General features: G+C 45.6%; 1 protein-coding gene across 1 annotated transcript in view; it reads left to right on the top strand.

The window, feature by feature from the left end:
- Positions 1–753: 753 nt before the first annotated feature.
- The window catches only part of LOC104537986 (arf-GAP with dual PH domain-containing protein 1), a gene marked incomplete at its 5' end in the record, with an annotated part of 34,995 nt that continues 17,889 nt past the window's right edge, over positions 754–17,859 (top strand). The window contains one exon of the mRNA XM_010181020.1: positions 754–836. Coding sequence (XP_010179322.1) covers positions 754–836 — 83 coding nt within the window. The remainder of the gene's footprint in view (positions 837–17,859) is intronic.

Below are 17,859 nucleotides of genomic sequence, written 5' to 3'. Positions count from 1 at the left end.
TGCAAGATGGAGCATAGGAGGTTCAATCTGAACATGAAGAAAAACTTTTTTACTGACAGAGCACTGAACAGGCTGCCCAGAGAGGTTGTGGAGTCCTCTTCCCTGGAGGCATTCAAAACCCACCTGGATGTATTCCAGTGTGACCTAGTCGAGGTGATCCTGCTCTGGCAGGAGGGTTGGACTGGATCATCTTTCGAGGTCCCTTCCAACTCCTAATATTCTGTGATTCTGTGTGATTCCTGTTGTCCAAGGAGACAATATCTCTGTAGCTTTGACTGCCCAAAGGCCATGGTATACCTGCATCACACAAGGTGTACCCAATTTCTGCTTTCACACTGATAGCTTCAAGGCAAGGATTTTTCTTTTGTATGCAGTTTGTTGTTTTGGTTGTTGGGTTTTTTTTTAATTTACTGATCCAATTTACTGAAGAATGTCGTCTGAGGTAATTAGGTTTAAAATCGTTCATATACCGAGGGAATTTTGTGCAGAGGCTGATTGGAAGGGAGGGAATGGGCTATTCTACTAAATATGTAAATTTTGTTAAAGGTTTCCAATAAAATTGGATGTACAAGGAAACGATTTATTGTTGTCCGACAGTAAACAGAAGAAACTATCGACTCCAGATTGTACAATGCCGTTTGTGGAAGACTTTTTAATCACGGTTGTATTTTGACTGAAGAATTAATGATTCTGGATTCTTCCTTAGTGTATCTTAGACCATGTTTCCTTTTCTCTGTATTTCTTTTTTTCCAGACTGCTGCGGGAACAGTGGATCAGAGCCAAATACGAACGAAAGGAGTTCATTCACAGCGATAAGCAGGAGCCTTATTCTGCAGGTAGCAAAAGACAGTTTTGGCAGATAAGTTTTTTTGATGTACAGCACCTTCCATTTTTTTCATTTCCGTGTATATGTTCTTTGTCTTAATTATTGTTCATATGTCACTGTGGAGGAGGAGAAAGTGTGGTCTTTTTGAGAAAGATCTCTCCTGTATTTGATTGTGAATTCTGGAAATTTTAATACCTGATGGAAATAAATCAGTTTTCAAGAGTCTTTCTGTTGAATTCCATGGGCTGTTCACCAACAGCAAGTCAGATAAAGTCAGATGAAGTACCAGTGCGTTTGTTTCTGGTAGCAAGAGCTATGAATCTGAATTGCAATGGAGATATGGGTGTTTGTCTCATCAAAGTGACTTTTGCTTTGGAAAGATAAAGTAGGATTATTAATGTGGTTTGGTTAGTGGTAGACGAGTGTGCCAGGTTCCTCGCTCTTCCCAAATCTCTGTTACTGTCTTTCCACAGTATTTAAGTGCCATCACAACACATGTTGCAGCGCTCATTTCAGCACACCCAGCACGATGGGCAGAGCGATGGGGGCCTTGCAAAGGGGTGCTTGGTAGAGCAGTGGATCAGGTGATTTCCTTGCAAAAGGTCAGGATTTGAAAAGGAGACGCAGGGCTCGACTGTCTTCATTTTGTGGCTGCACCAGCATAAGGACCAACATGAAAGTGCATGAAATTAGCTGGGTATTTCTTTGCTCTATGTAAGTGGCATTTAATTTATTCTGCATATTAAGTAGTTGACACCAGCTATGTGCTTGGGTGACTCTGGGATAATTTTATTAGCAAAGACCATGTTACAGATGAAAGGTTAAAGTATTATTTTCATGCTACTTTTCAAGACTAATAATAAGCAGGTAGCTCCAGCAGTTTGCTGTTATTAAAACCACAATTAAAATCTGATCTCATTTATTCTCAATTTATGTTTATTGCTCTGCTATTTGGTATACCTGAGGCATGCACATAGTCTGTGTGGCATATCCATATTCATATATACTATATTGTGCACGTTTTTATTTTACATTTTCAAAGTGATCTGCTGGAGTTGAACATGTTCTATCAACAACAAATAGTTTGATTTCTGAGATAATTTTGGAAAATATCTGCCAATGTGTGTATAATGTTCACACAGGAATAATGTTTCCAGTTTGTACCCTGCAACTTCTAGATACAAAAGCTCAGATTCAACTGGCTACTTCAGACAAATACATAATTTTAAGCACATGATTAGTCCTTTTGACTCAAGAAGAGTGTGTACCTGGTTAAAGTGAAGTAGGTGCTTCAGTGCTGTGTGGGAAGAAGGGCAGCGTGCTTCGAGCTCTCAGAAAAATATTATAGGAAGAGTTCAAACAGGAGTTTATTTTAGCAGCGTATTTTGTAGGTGTTATTCAGTGATGTGGCTGCATAATATTTAACTGCGTGGTGAAGCGATAGGGTTTTTTTCCACTTTCTTTGAAGTTCAAAAACCATTAAATGCATAATAGAAGAGAATGGGGTAAGCTTTTTTAAATGAACTGTGCTCTTGGGAGGAGCAGAGGAAGGGAAGGCAGGCTGGTGGACATCTTGTACGTTGTGTATGAGTGCTTTTAGGTTGTATATTGTCTTTGAGAATTGTACCGTTGTTAAAATTCAGTATAGGAGCCATGCAAATGACCTGTGCAACTGGGGTGTCATTTGTTGGTTCTTCTGGACAGTAAATTCAAAGGGAAGCTTTGGCCAGGTGGTTCCTCGTTAGGATGGCTGGGTTGGTGTTACAACAAAACAAATCTGGGGACACGCCAAACTAGCAGTGCCAACTTTTTGCTGAACCATAAAAGTCCCTAGATATGGATGCACACCTGTACTTCACCCTGTGCCAAACAGTGCTCCTTCTTCTGGACTGCATGATGTAACTTGGTTGATGATGCTGTCTTCAGCTCTTTGGCTATTACGCCAGGAGATGGTTGTTTTCTGGGGTTGTGGCTTGAGAAGGGAGCCCAGGAGAAATCCTGTGCCCTGTAGGATGCTGGATATCATAAAATCATATAATAATTTAGGTTAGAAAAGACTCATGAGACCATTGAGTCCAACTGTTAACCTAACATTACCAAGTCCACCACTAAAAGGTCTGTCCCTAACAGAGATATTCCCGTGTGTGTTGGGGCAGTTCTTGTATCACTCAGGTGAAATGGGGGTCTTTCGTCATTGTGTCATATGTGGTGCTGGATCACCAGTTTGCCCAGCTGGTGTAAACCAGTGCCATCAAAGCTGGTCTGAAGTGCACCGTCCATGAGCTCTCCAAATCGGGCTGGAGCGTGGTTCTTGCAGAAGAAGCTCAGCCACACCATGGGGCCTGGCTTTGGAGTTGGTGCAGCTTAGTGGCCACACCAGCAGCTTGGAGGATGCACCCTGTGCGGGGTTGACCTCCTGTGCCTGATGATACTGGGCTCCATGTGGCCCACAGAATGGCCCACAGAAGATCTTGGACAATGCTTTCCACTAATGACCTCCTGAGCTACCTGTGAATGCACCGAGGTGGGACTGACTAAAGGGATGCCCTCCTGCCCACCCCACATCCAGTTTGTGTCTCACTTCAATGTAGGTATATATCTATATTTTTGTTTTGTTTTATTTTCTTTCTTATGCTGTCTTAGACCATTTTTTCCTCACCATTCTGAATTCCCTGGAGGGGTGTTAGATTCCCAGTTTCTAAGCATGAAACGTTTTGTTGCTAATAGAGACGTTGGTATCCATTTTCTCATGTTTGTTGGAAGATATAATTCCATTTTCCAATCCCAGGGGCAATATTGCATTCTGATATTTGTTCAATAGTCGCATTAAAAAAATATGAAAAATGCTATCTTTGAATAGTTTTGAGCAACATCCTTTTCCAGGCAGCCTCATGAAACCCTGGTCAGAAATTCAGTGTATTTCAGAAAATCCTTTGGGGAGAGACTGTCTGGAGCTTGTAGATGCCGAGCAGAAGCTATCACAGCTGAACTGACAGACTTGGGAGAAATGAGTCTTGGGACAGGCGTGTCAGATGTGCAGGTCAGAGCTGAGAGTCCTGCAGAGAAGCCTTGCGGGAGGATGCAGCAAACCTTTCAGCTGCTGGTGAGGGGTATGAATGAGAGGTGGTGTGGGATGCAAAGGCAACATCATCAGGTGCTGTCCCCTCTCGGGAATATGCACATAGTCACAGGCGCTTGCCCTTTGTAGAAGATTGCAGTAGAAATTCCTGTAAGGGATTTTTTAGAGAGTTTCTCGCTCCCCCAGGAAGTCTTGGAGCACAAGCCCATGGGCTATTCACAGCTTTCAGCTCTTCTGCCCCTAGTTAGTTTTTCAGACTCTGATGGTTTCTTTCCTCCGAAAGCACCATTTTTAATGAGTGTATTAGCGCCATTGATTTTAGTGTGAGGAGTCAGTGTGAGTTCAGATAGTGCAGGGAGATTAGTAAAACAGTGATTAAATGCTTTGGTGATCCGCTATCGATTCTTAGGTACACCCTTTTATACATTTGAGCTCTTAATTCAGCTGTAGTATGAGAGCTAAATAATTTGTTCGCCCTAGCCAGACTTTATGAAGCAAAACATTATTTACACCCCAGCAGTCCCAATTAACACCGTGGTCCACATCCATTCTGCTAGTGATGTATTTGTTGCACAACAGCACAGAATAATACAACTTTTAAGACCCTCACATCGACGTGTTTCAGGTTGGCTTTATCCCTTCTGATAAATGAACTGGGTAAATTACTGTCAGTCTCCTGCTAATTATCCCTTTTAACAGAGTTTAATGAGGCACGGGTGCTGAATTCTCCTAGAAATGGCGGATGGCAGTAATTGCTGTCAAAGTCTGGATCTGGATCTCAGGTTTGGTAATTTTAAAAAATATTTTTGTCAATTTTAAGAAGGTTGGACATTTTACCCCACTGTTGATAGGCAGCAGTAACGCCAGTGCTTCCCAAAAGTCTTGGTGGAAATTAATTGGTCTGGGTGCTTTTGATTCCTCTTAATCAAATGGATTTTTCTTAGCCAAGGGAGTCGTGGAGGAAGCAAAAGGGAATGATGTTTGCAGGACTGGAGCACTGTAATATTATAAACTGGTCAAGGTGCAGCTGCTCTAATCTACCTCGGACCACAGGAGGATGAGACGTGCCTGTGACCAACAGAGAGCAAAAGGGAGTCGTTTGCTCCTGTGAGCTTGGCTTTGGCTCCTGATGGACCCATCTCGTTACCGCTGGGATGCCGGGAGGAATTGGTGCCATGGGATGAGCTTAAGCCCAGGCTGGGAGGAGTTGTACAGCACCAGAGGTTTAATCCCTTAATGCTTGTCAGGAGAAATGGCTTAACTTCACCATTAGGACTGTGAAAGCACTGGTCCATGAGATGGACATGGCTGGTGCAGTTGGAAATGGCTAACAGGCATCTCCAGCAATGGACAGGGATGCCACGCTGGTACAGTTCCCTTGCAGCAGGACCAGGGAAGAGCAGTTTTCCCTCACTCGTGACAGATGCTGTTTCCTGTCTTTCATGTTGAGACATTTGGTCCCCAAAGGCATTCAGGATTGGAATGCATCATTTGCAAAGGAGAAGGAGATAGTAAATGCCAACAAGCATCACTGCTTTCATTCCTTAGTCATGGGAGGTGGGAGCTCCTCAGCTGATGTAAATTGTCATAGGTCCCATAAAAATGGTGGAGAAATTCAAAATTACACCAGCTGAAGATTTAAACCCTGTCCATTGGGGTGGAAGTTGGAGGAGGCTTTGATTATTTAATTGGTAGTTATAATAGCTGGGAGAAATAGTCTGTGGGTCTGCAGAGTGTGATAATAGGGTGTTTCTGCAACCTTAGATGGCCTGAAAGCTTCCATCAGAGCAACTGAAAAAGCTGGAAGATATAGGCCATATTTTGGGCATATTAGCAAAGTCAAAGATTATTGGGGCTTTAGCCTCTGCTGGCTTGTATTCCTGTATCTATAGCAGTATGGACTAGATCTTACTGTCATTTTTCAAGTAAGCTCTAGGTTTAGCCAGGTAGCTACAAAAGGTAGCGTTCCTCTGAAGGTGCCTATTTGTTTGTACTGTCTTCTGTAAGCACTGTAAAGACTACTTGGCTTATGTGTTATGTTGTATTTGTCTGCAAATATGATGGCAAAATAAATTCCGAGACATGAAAGAATGCCCTAAACCAGTAAAATCTGTTAATATGCGCTTTCCATGTGGCTCTTGCATAATTTGGGCAGCAGTCTGAATTAATTTTCCCCTGCACTGGCACAGTTGGAAAGAGCTCTGACTGCAAAGCACTAGAGAAAATGCATGGGACATAAATATGCTCCTTTGCATGGCGAGAAAGATCCCCTTATTAGTGCAGTCTGACCTGCAGTGATGTAATGCAGTTTATTTTGGGCCCGATCAGACAAAGCGGCGAGCAGCGTTGCAGTTAAAACCCAATTATTTTAACTGACAGACCTCATCCTCTGCTCTCTTACCCCATTTGAGCTAACTTGTGGACAGCTACAAGTGTCAGAGCGACACTGGCTCCACTGTGCGTTTTTTCACAGCCTCACGCTGCTGAAATACAGGACTGAGCAACGCACGGAGAACAAACCAGTGCTAGCGGCAGCCTAAAAGGGCACAGGTTTTATTGCACATCAGGCAGCCCATAGCACCAGGAGGAGTGTACCAGGCAGCCAAAGCAAAGAAATAATGAATTGGCCTGAGGGCTTCTGGCATAATTTGCTAAGATGTTGATATATATGGCCTTTGAGGGGATGCTTGTATAGAAGGGAGCATGAAGCCATACGTGAACTGACACTGTCCTGTCTGCTTTCAAGCACATGCAGTAAAACCCTGAAGTGGACGTGGCATAGGGGAGAGTAGATTTGGCTGGCGGGATGATGGGTGGCCGGGGGGATGGTGTCTGCTGAGCTGTGGTGGTTTGCAAAAAGAGAGGATGAGAGTGCAGAGAGAAGGAACGAGATGGGAAAGCATGGGGTCGTGGCTCCTCAGAACTGTGGCAAAGGGCAGGTGATTAGGAATTTCCCTGCAAAACGCTTTTTATCCTTTTTCATCAGAATTTTTGCATGGAGAACTTAACTGAATTCATAACTTCAAAATGCAATTGGAGAATTAACAAACTTACTACTTGCCCACTTTTCGTTTGTGAGTGAATAAAAAAAAATGCATAGAAAATGTCAGACAATCAGATCACTGACATGAGGAGTGTGTCTCAACCCTACAAGGATGTGGTGGTGCTGCAATGTTGGGAGGGCTGATCCTGGGGGAGACTGGAAGCACATCTCCCATTGCTGTCCTTGGGGACGGTGGCTCTCTGCCTTAGGAAAACTAGGACTTACAGACAATATATTTAGTATTTACAGCTTTTTGGAGCAGCCTAAAAGAGTCCGTGGATTGCCAGTTAAATGCAGTGCTTTGGGGCTAGCAGAGCCTGCTGTGTTTCTGATGTGGGATGGCATCCCCTGACCCTGCGAGAGGAGGGGGGTCCTTGCTGGACCCGCAGGGGAACAGGAAATCTTCAGGGCAGTCAGCAAGATTTTTGTGCTGCAAACTGCTGGGGATAACGTAGTGAAAGAGAGCATGCTGCTCCAAGGAGAGGTGTTTTCTCCAGCATCCTTTCACATACACATGCTTGCCTGTGCCAATAAATCACTGCCCTGCAATACAGCTTTCCCAGGCTTGGCTGCAGGTCCCTTGCGGAGAAGGATGGTGGAAGTGAAACAGAAATTGATGCTGGTGAAAAGCTTAAAGAAAGACATCTGCAGTCACAGGTTAGGGCCCTGCAGTGATACCAAGGTCGTGGCAGCAGGTTGTTACTCGATTTGGGCTTCTGTGAGAGCTGCAAGAGAGGTGAGGGTGTTAGTTGTTTTTTTTTTTCCTGCCCTATTTCTGCCTTGGCTGGTGTGAATCTGCATTGCTCTGATGGCACTGGAGCTGGTTTATGCTGTCAGAAACCCTTGACACAGGAGACTGCGTCCTCCCGTCAGACCTGCACTGCGGTCAGAGCATCGCACCACTGGGAGTGAGATGCCATGGGGAGCGAGGTGCCATTCCTCATGCAAGCCCTGGTGACGTCTCATGAAATGATATTGTGGGAGCAGCTCGGTATGGATGATGCAAAGCTGCTGTGTGAAACCATCTCCTTGCAACCAGGGAGAAGTGCCGTAGGTGCTTCCTGTAGCATCCTTTAACTGCTGACGAGACCAGCCCCTTAACTTAAATAGTCGAATCGAAACTCTATTCTTGCAAAGGCGCTATCAGCTAAATCAAGAGCTGCTTTTAGCGCTGGGGAAGATTTCAGCCAGCTACTGTGTGTGGTCAGGACAGCAGCCAGCTGCACCTCCACTTCTCTCATACAGAGCAGAGTGAAGATTATTTCGTCATCCTTTTTTTCCCCAAATGCAGCCCACATCCTTGGCTGCTGTTCCTGTTTATATTTCCACTAACTCCGGGGAAGTTCTCCTGGCTTTTCCCTGGTGAAGATCTGCGGGTGGTCCAGGTGATGCTGTGCTAAGCACTGTACAACTGCAAAGCAAGGTGGCAGTGCCGTTGAGTGTAAGGTAAGAGCAGGCAGATGCTGGCCCCTCAGAGAAAAAAGAGGGAGTGCCCTGTTACAGGGGTGGTTGTGCAAAAAGCAGGGATAAGCCTGACTTTTAAGTGTGTAAATTATCCCATTGCTTTATAAGCAGGCAAGAAAGGAGCATTTAGCTACTACAGGGAGCTACATCTCTCTGAAATTGTCCAAGATGCTGAGAAGCTGGAGGGGGAGATGGACGGACGATGCTCGCGTAGGCTTTGGTTCCTTAGGAAACCGAGCTGAGGAGAGCAGTAAGAGAAACCACGGAATAAAAGCAACCATTTCGGGGCTTGTCAGCAATGACTCGCACTGGTGTGTGCTGTAGGAGAGCATGGTGGTGCAGAACAAGGTCACCTGCCTGGCTCACCCCTCCACAGCAGTGCCTCAGTGTGTGCGGGAGCATCCCACTGCCTTTTGGAGTGCGTGGGACATTCAGCTGGTTTGGGTTTGGTGTGTGTCTGAAATAATCTACCATCATTTCCACGCACGCTGCTGTGGCTGCCAGTGCGAGGGTGGATGTACCTGGGCAGGGCAATGTGCTGTCTCTCTTATGTGACCTTATACTTGAACGTGTATATTTTTTCTGTTTCCTCCACCTTCTCTCCCTTCCCCCATCCCCTGTGAGCTTACATCATCTCCTCATGATAAAAATAGCCTTTGGTGCCAACGCAGGGCCAAGCGGAGCGCCCACTCTGCCTGCCCTTTGTTCCAGGGCCTGCGGCACAAACCCAGAGGCAGCTCCTGGAAATGGTCAGTCCCGGAGCGGAGCTGTGATAACGCGACCGGATTCGTGATAGCGGCTCGAAGCAGGTTGTAATCAGGCCCCAGGCACTTCCTGAAGAAAAATCTGCTCATCATCTCTGCTACCTGTTTGGTGTTTTAAGTGATGGAGGAATCTCTGCAGAGCAGTTGCAGTGGTTTGTATTGACGTACCCAAAGCCTTCCCACAAAACATAATGATGACCATGGAGGCATTTCTGGTGACAGTGATGAGGCTTGAAGTGTCACTTTATAAACATTAAGGTACATTAGAAACTGAATAGCAGAATAAAAATTTTTAGAGCCACGTAATGCTGCAAACTTACAAGTAGCCTTCAGAGCCCAGCCTGCATTATGTATCTGTAAAGGGATTTGTACCATACAAATAAAGAATTTGTTTTCCCCTCATTCTGTTCTTTTGCTGGCAAGTTTCCCATGATGCCAGTGACTTGCCTCTTGATGTACACCATATATAGAAATTTAGAAAAAGACTAATCATAACTGGCTCTTCTGACTTTTTTTTGAGTTGAACTTCTGAAAACACTGGCTACATCTGTAATCTCGATCTAAAGAGGAGAGCTTTTCAGTAGTTTCTGTGAGTGCAAATCTCTATTTAACCTTGATGCACATGTGGCCGATGAGCAAACAGAGCTGTCAAAAACTTTAGCAGGCATTGATCTTAGTCTGTAGAGAAGAATTTTCAATATAAAGAAATCAGTTAATTTATTTTGACTTATTAGCCTCAAAGAGGAGTTGCCACTTTGCTCCAACTGCTTTTTAATGTCACTGTTATCTGATGCTAGTTGTAAAAGGGATTAAATTCTCTTCTGATGCTTGAAAGACTGCAGTATTAGAGCTGGGCTTTGAGAGAAGCTCCGGCGTTTTCTTCTGCTGCCCCTTTTTGATGGCAAGTGCTTGCTGTCGTGATGTGGGTCTGCAGAACGTGTTGGGAAGATGTGGCTGGTGTGAGATCTGCAGAGCATCCCTTGCTGTGAGCTGCTTTTTGGTACCCTCTAAGCAGACCACTCATAGACCTAGAGATGAAAATAAAAAAATAATGGTAGTACCCCTAAAAAGCACCAGAAATCAGGGTAGCCTGGTATTTTGTTGAAAATTCATGTAGCCTTTTGCAAAGCAGAGGTTTGGAGGTAAAAGAGGAGACGCTTTGTGGAAGGAAGTCGTGACACCAGTTCCCCACAGTGTGTGCTGGTGCTTGGTGCGCACGCTAGGATTGCATCACTAGTGCCTTTGGTTAGATCATGGTTTCCAGTAATTTCCCTGCAGCCGGTTCTGGTATTTGGCTGAATGACACCACCAAGTTTTACTCTTACTGGATTTCAGCAAAATTGCATTACAAATCTTTGCACTTGATCCCACCTTTGTCTATAACATCTTGGTTGCTTGGTCCCAAGGTCTGGCTGCATTTTCACTCTCCCCAGCTGAAACCAGGAGCAATTCCTCGGCTTCCTGATACCCCCTTGCAGTTGGTGTTTGTTGTCTGGGGAGCTGGAGATGAGAAGATGGAGATGCCCTCAGAAGGTGGCTGGATTTGTGTCTGAATGAGGAGCCCAGGGATGCTGCAGCTCTTTGGTGTGGACCTCTGCCCTGTTTAATGTCCCAGTGTATAAAATTATTTGGCACCACAGCCTGCTGCATGCAGGGACAATATCAGAGAATTTGGCTGCTTCGTTGAGTTTTGTAGCCTGCCACGAGCTGGGTGCTGCACAGATGCTGATGCATCTCTTGTGGTGGTTGGAGCAGTGGGGATCACTGCAGGGAGGGATGGGGGAAGGCAGGCTGTGACAATGGGGCTCTAGTCCTCTCCAAAAAGGGTGCAAACCTCATAAATGTTTGCATATCATGGAAGAGTTAAGAGTGTTTTTGCATTTCAAGGGTGTGTAAGAGCATTATGCGCAGATTGTGTCTGCACTTGGGGTGCTGTATTGAAAAACAACAGTCTGTGGACATTCAAAGAGCATTTGGCAGAGGGCTGGGTATATGAGTGTCTGGATGGAAACCGCAAACCCTGCAGTTCTCCTGGCCCAGCATCGAGGTTACTGGAGGCTGCTGTGCCATTGTCAGGAGGGGGTTAAAGCACAAGCATCCCTCAGTGAGCAACCTTGCCAGGCACAGAAACCTCCTTCTCATGGTGATGAGACACAGAGAGGGCTTCTGTTCTCCGGACACTGACATCAGTCACACTGGGAGCCAGGCTTGGCCTGTGCTGTGTCCCGGGAGCTGCCTCCCTGCACCTCTGGCAGGCTCTACTGTGGCTGGAGAGAGCTGTTGGACACCTCACTGACCCTGGGGATGGTGCTTCTGCAGAGGAGCTTGGTCCTTACCGGGCCAGCCGCAGGCCAGTGAGTGGGTGTGAGGTCTGGTGTCTGCACCCACACACTGGTGCTTGTGCCGTGGATTTTGGGTGAGGAAAAGGGGGACTAAGGGCTAGGGTTCTTTTTAATTTTTTTTTCTTTTTTTTCTCCCCCAAAAATTTTTGTCTAATAGGGAGGATGAAAGGCTCTGGGAAAAATTGAAATGGAGGAAAGTGGAAACCCTACAGTAAAGCATGTTTAGCTGAAGCAGACAGGACACCATTTGCTGGTGCTCAGTCTCCTTTTCATGTCTTTCCAGTATAATCCTGCATTTATTATTACACAACTCGCTGTCAGGACTTGCTCCAAGAAACCTTTCCCTATCCACTCCTTGGAGGTTTGAGGGAAATGTAGTCATTGCTTTAAAACAAACGACAACTTCTTCTTCCTCGGCATGCTCTGACGCTGCTCCCACAGGAAGTGGACGGTGGGGTGATGCTGTGCAGGTCACCCCTCCGGCTCTCTGGAGCCTCATCCAGAGCCGAGTACAAACTTATGCAGCAGCCTGTCTCCAGGGTGAATAAATATTGAGCCACATTGCCTTGGGGCAGGCAGAGAGAAAAGGGACCCATTAGGGAAAAGTCCACTTGGAAACCAGCCGTGACACCATCCACTGCAGCCATCAGCTGAGTCCAGATGGGGCAGAGGAGAAATGGGTCCTCCTGGGGAGCTGTCTGGGGTCGGTCCAGCTCAACCCTCACCCAGTTTGCAGTACAAATTATTTAAACCTCAAACACTGACTTTACTGCAGTCAAGACAAGACACATCAAAGAGCTGTTTAACAAACCAAACCAGGGAGCAGGATGCAAGGGGAGATCACAGTGTGTTTGTCTTATTTTTTCTCCTGTGAGGGGAGCAGGCCTGTGACAGGGACCCACATGTGGCATTGTTCCCATGTGCTGATGTTTCAGCAGGGTGTGTATCATATGACTGGGACCCAGAGCAGCATTTCAGTGCCTTCTAGTCACTTTTGGAAGTGCTGATTTGGACTCAGTGCAGCCCCTCTGAAAGAGTAACATCACCTCATGAGGCTCTGTTAAAATCAAAGGAAGATGCTGCGCTGCTTCTTATCTTTTCTACGGGAATGGACACAAAGTGACCGTACAGCGTCACCACCAGAAGGCAAAAGCTCCAAATGCAAAAGCTTTTATTTTGAAGAGAAATTAGGTGCATTTTTTTTTCTACCTCTCTGGGCCATGGTGAAAGGTCAGAGACTGCTGTTATGCTCTCCAGGAAATTAATGAACATCGCAGTGATTAAATGATGGAGTGGTGATGGATTTTGCTATCTTCAGCTCCCCTAAAGCAGAAAAGCATTTAGGCAGCTGAAAATCACAGGTGAGGACCTGTGTGTCCGACCTGGAGCAGTGGAAGAGGAGGAGGAGCAGTTGGCCAAGCAAGGCATTGGCAGCCAGCTCCAGGGAGGAGGTAGCACCACGATGAGCTGAAGCTGGATGCTCACTGCTAGTTTGGGATCCAGCTGTAGTTTTAACAGCTGATTCTGTCGAGCTGCCTTCAGCGTAGCTCTGATCCAAGCTTCTATAATTAGCCAAAGAGTAGCAGCAGCTCTTGTGCGAAAATTAAAGCAGCAGCGTTGCTCGCTGCAGGGGAAGTGGAGTGGTGTGGGAGTGAGCCTCACCGAAAGGGGAAAAAGGGCTGGCCAGTGAAATTTTAAATAGTTGGGGTTTGGTCTTCTTTTTTCTCCATCTAAGCACTTTGTGCAAAATGTTTGGTTGGGTTTTTTCCCCTTCAAAAAAGCACACCTAAGAAATGTTGTTTCATTTTTCGTCATCTTTAACGGAAATATTTTTATTTAACTGGTCAACTCAAATCAAAAATGTTTCATTTGTGGTCAGTCTGAGCTCAGCTGTATTTGCTGAACTCATACAGTTGCTCTTGGGCGAGATGGCCTGGGACCCTCCTGTCCCCTGGATGCCCTGTGTTTTGGGATGTGCTGTGGATACTCCCTGGAGATGCCCTGAGCTGTCAATGTCCCTGGGAGAGTCGGTCACCCCAGTGAGTATAGGCTATAAGACCAGTAAGTGTGTGAAACACCCCAATTATAAGTAGCATGAGTCACTCCTGAGTCAACAGTTCTTATTTGAGGTCAACCAACCTGAAATACTGCGTTTTGATATTGCTCAGGCTGCCTGTTCCTGTAACCTTGGATTTTTTTACAGTCAATGAGTGGATTTGTGCTATTTGGAGAGGTAAAGAGAAGTATCAGGCTGGTTCTCCACGTTTTTGGTAACAAACATTAAGGGGAAGAATAGGGGAACCATCTCTTTCTATTTCTGATGGTTATGAAGGTAGTTTTCAGTGTCCTGGATCTCCCAGTGTTTCTCTGTGTTTTTATACTGCGCATATTCATGTTCCTATGTAGTGACGCAGGGCCAAAAGGCTGGTGCATCTTTCTTCTGCTAATGAGAAGGGAGCGACTAGCAATACAATTATGAAGTACATGAAAAAGGCTGATTTCTTGGCAACTCATCCTAACTTAATTAAATTTCTCATAAAGAAAGAATCCATTTTGCATTGGAGACATGTGCAAGGCCAGGTAGTTTCTGTCTCTCACCAGATAAAGCACATCTTTCCAGAGTGAGGTCATGTCTTTTTCTGGAGTTTGCCAAAGACGTTGAGCCTTAGATCAACCTCAATCAAGAAGCACAAGCATTTCCTGATGCTTCTTTCTAATGGACACCAGTCCGTGTCCACCTGCATTTCCCCCCTGGCCCGAGTTTTCACCTTGAAATCTCCAATGCAGCAGAGAAGTCTGCAGCAGCAGAGTTGTCCACACCCCACCTCTTGGATGCTTACAGTGAAATTGGACTGGGAGATGCCTCCCCAGCTGGTTAAATAGGGCTGGTTTTAAAAATATTGCTGCAGTTGAGGTGCAGACACAGCAGCTGCTTCGACGAGCTGGGTCGAAGGCAGCAGTTATGTGGCACATCAGTAACAAACAGTATATCCCCAAAATACCTAAAAGACAAGGAGGCTGCTCAGCAGGGAGTGTATCTCAAATTTTCACATGTGGCAGAGGCTGGAAGAAGAAATTTCTGCATAGCAAAGTCGATGGGAGTTTTGGCCAATGATTTATTGGGACAGAGTTTAGCCTTGATTTATATAATTACAGGAGTTCATAAAGTGGGATCGCGCTGCTCCAGGGGATGGAGGGTGATAGTTTTAGAAAAACCAAGGTGTGTGAATGTTCTTGTGCAGCCTGGAGGTTGTGGCTGTGCTGTTGATGCCCTTGCCTTGATAGCACAGCTGCCGGAGCATCTCATATGAGCTGGGATTTCTGGGACAGCTGTAAAACCAGCAGCCGGGAGAGGAGTGAGTCCTAAATTTAAAAATTCCCATTTCCCTGCGTAAAGCAATAGCTTTGACTATAAATGTGTCGAGCACTCAATAACAGACGATCAGGAGCCGTTAGCACTGCAGCAGATGTGCTCAAAGCCATTTGGATTTCTCTTCAAAGCAAACAAAGAGGAATGTTATGTGCGTGCGAGGATGGGTTTCTGTGATTTATGGTTGTACGGTTATGCTGCCTACGTGAGGGGAATGCTTTATTCTGGGATCCCTGGAGAGAGGGTTGTAAACCCATCTGGAGTTGGTGGTCAACTTCTCTGCTGCCTTCTGCAAAGCTCTGTTGGAGGATTAAATCCATCTCCTCCTTGCTTGGGTAGATCTATGCGAGCAGCTGCCCAGGCTGAGGTTTTATCTGTTGATGAGGGTAAGAAACCCATCTAAAACTATTCAGGGATTGGAAGATATTTTAGCCTGGTCCCATAGCTGTGATTTGAGGCTCTACAAGATGCCTGTGTGAAATCCAGACCTTCAGGTGATTCCTGGTGCCTTGCAGTTGTTTTGAGCTAAAACCTCAGCAGCCTGTAGGCTGGCAGAGCCCATCTGCAGTGCATGTTGAGGGTGAAAAGGCTCCTCATCCCCAAGTTTTCTGGGGTCTCACCTCTTTGTTTTCTGTATAAAAGTCATTGTGGTTGCATGTGAGGCTGTTGGTGGGTTCTCCCCCATCTCACAGTGGTCTGGGCAGGACCAGCTCTGCCTATGGGCAGCGTTGGACAGGGGGTGATGGGTTTGGGACAGTGGCGGTGGTTCCTCCAGGTGCTGAGTGAGAAGGCTGCAGTGCATCTTTGCATCTTCCCATGCAGCTTTTGTGCAAGTAACTCACAACAGCTGCAGCGAGGCTATTTTGGAGGGTCTGTGTATTGCCCAGGGAGGATCCTGTTTTCTGGTTTGGGAGGGATTTGTCTCTCAACATTCAGCTTCCGAGGCGTACTGCTGTAGGGATGTTATTATGACTTAGTACTGCGTGCCTGTCCTTAAATGTTTTCTCACCCAGCTTTTCAGCTAGATCAGGCTTTGAGTGCATTCAGTGCCAGTAAATGAGATGAGCATTGCACTGGGAACCTCTCAGCTTTTATCTGTCTTTCTGTAATAAAAGACTGGCTTCAAAAGACCAAAACCTGAAGGTTATTTACCTGTAACTGGATTTTTACTCTGAGCAGCCAGCAGCTCCCAGGTGGGCGTGTGGCAATGCCACTCGAAGAGGAAGCATTTGATTTCCAAGTAAAATTAGATTCCACATTCAATTCTCAGTAACGCAAGCACAAGGCTTCCAGTAAGACATTTTCTATAGCAAGAGGTTCTGACATGTCCCAGCAGATACAATCAAATTGCACTGCAGCAGCCAACTATTGCCTTATCTTTAATAAGTAAACACTTGCTCAATAATTAAGTTACCATGGAAGTGGTACTGTATCAATGGCCAATTATAAGATAAAATGATAAAACGGAGGATGTGGCTGTGTTCTCTATGGTAGACACCAAACCTAATACGCCTGCAGCAGTCAGATGAAGACTTGAGAACTGTATATTTTGGTATTTTCTCCTGATGTTTGTTTCCACGCAGTGTTTTCAGGGAAGGTGAGTGCTAACTGGGCGATCAAGAATCACTCCACCGAAATGAATTTTTTATCTGGCGAGTATCCTTTGCACCACCTTACCTTGCAGTTGCTTGCCCAGAGGTTGTCACCTCCTGCTACTTTCATTTTCCACCTTTTGTCCCACTGATTGCTTCCCTGTGCTCCATGGAGACACCTCGTGTGTCTCGTTTCTGCTGCATTTGGTTGGCGCGAGGGGCAACGTGATCCCATCCAAGATACCTTCTGGGAGGATGAATGGCTGTATTAATGTCTTTGTCACCTGAGAGCTACTCCGTAGGGAATTGTAACATGTGATTAAAGAAACCATTTAAAAACAGCTTAGGAAACTGGATTAGGTACATGATCTCTTATTATGGTTCCTTTTAGCTGACAGCCTGGTGAAAGGAGCGGAGTCTGGATTACATGGGGAGACATCAGACCTGACAGGGGTGTTTTCTGACTGTTAGGCTTAGTGGTGTCATGTACGATTTTAATCAGATTTAAATAGTGGCAAACATCACAGGCTTAATGGATTTCAGCTTTATTATTGGGGCTTTGCTCAGAAGCAATTTGGATTTTCAGCTGTGAGCCAGCAATGCAAGCGTATTCATGATGACATTAAAGGAGACTGGAAACCCAGGGACCGAACTTGCATTTAAATACCACACGCCTATTTACAGGGACAGACCTTGTCTTCTTTCTGTCAACCTGAGGGCCTCAATGTGTTGTTAAGCTCAGCCCCATGGTTTTTTTTCCGTAGAGATGATGTATTGGCTCCGTTTCACATATTGATCCTGGTAGCTGGGTAGCTGAACACATGACTTTTTTCCATTTCAAAGGCTTTGTTGCTCAAGATGAAGCAAGATGACAACATATTTTTTCAGTGATCTGGAGAGTTTGTTTTCTATGCTTGGCTTCAACCTTGAAGTTGTCCTACACACAATCTAAAATGATCTCTGTCCTCTGTATTAGGGAGTATGGGTTGCTCTCCTTGACCTTCCCATGGTGAGGCTTCATCTTGGCTGTGTCAGTTGGGGTGATTTGTCTAGAGGAAGAACAGTCACTGAGGACACTGACATACGTATATCTGCAGAGCCATGGTACTGTCTCCAAATCCAGTCTTTTTGTGCAGCTTTTTTATGTTGTGGGAGAAGATGCCTTGCAAGACATCAGTACTGAAGATGGTTTTGTAAAACACACTTGACTTTGCTTGGAGGACTGGTAGTGGGAGACAGTCTTGTACGTCCAGCACTCAGGGACTGACTGTCTAGAGCTGTCAGGAATAAAAGTTACCATTTCCTGACAGTTGGTCATTGAGGTCTGTTCAACTGGTCGGTGCTCCCAGGCCTGCATGAGCAGGAAGAGGGGGGAAAGG

The sequence above is a fragment of the Mesitornis unicolor genome, unplaced genomic scaffold (assembly GCF_000695765.1).
Source record: "Mesitornis unicolor isolate BGI_N332 unplaced genomic scaffold, ASM69576v1 scaffold19503, whole genome shotgun sequence".
Classification (NCBI taxonomy): domain Eukaryota; kingdom Metazoa; phylum Chordata; class Aves; order Mesitornithiformes; family Mesitornithidae; genus Mesitornis; species Mesitornis unicolor.
This window is presented reverse-complemented; position numbering and strand designations above follow the sequence as displayed.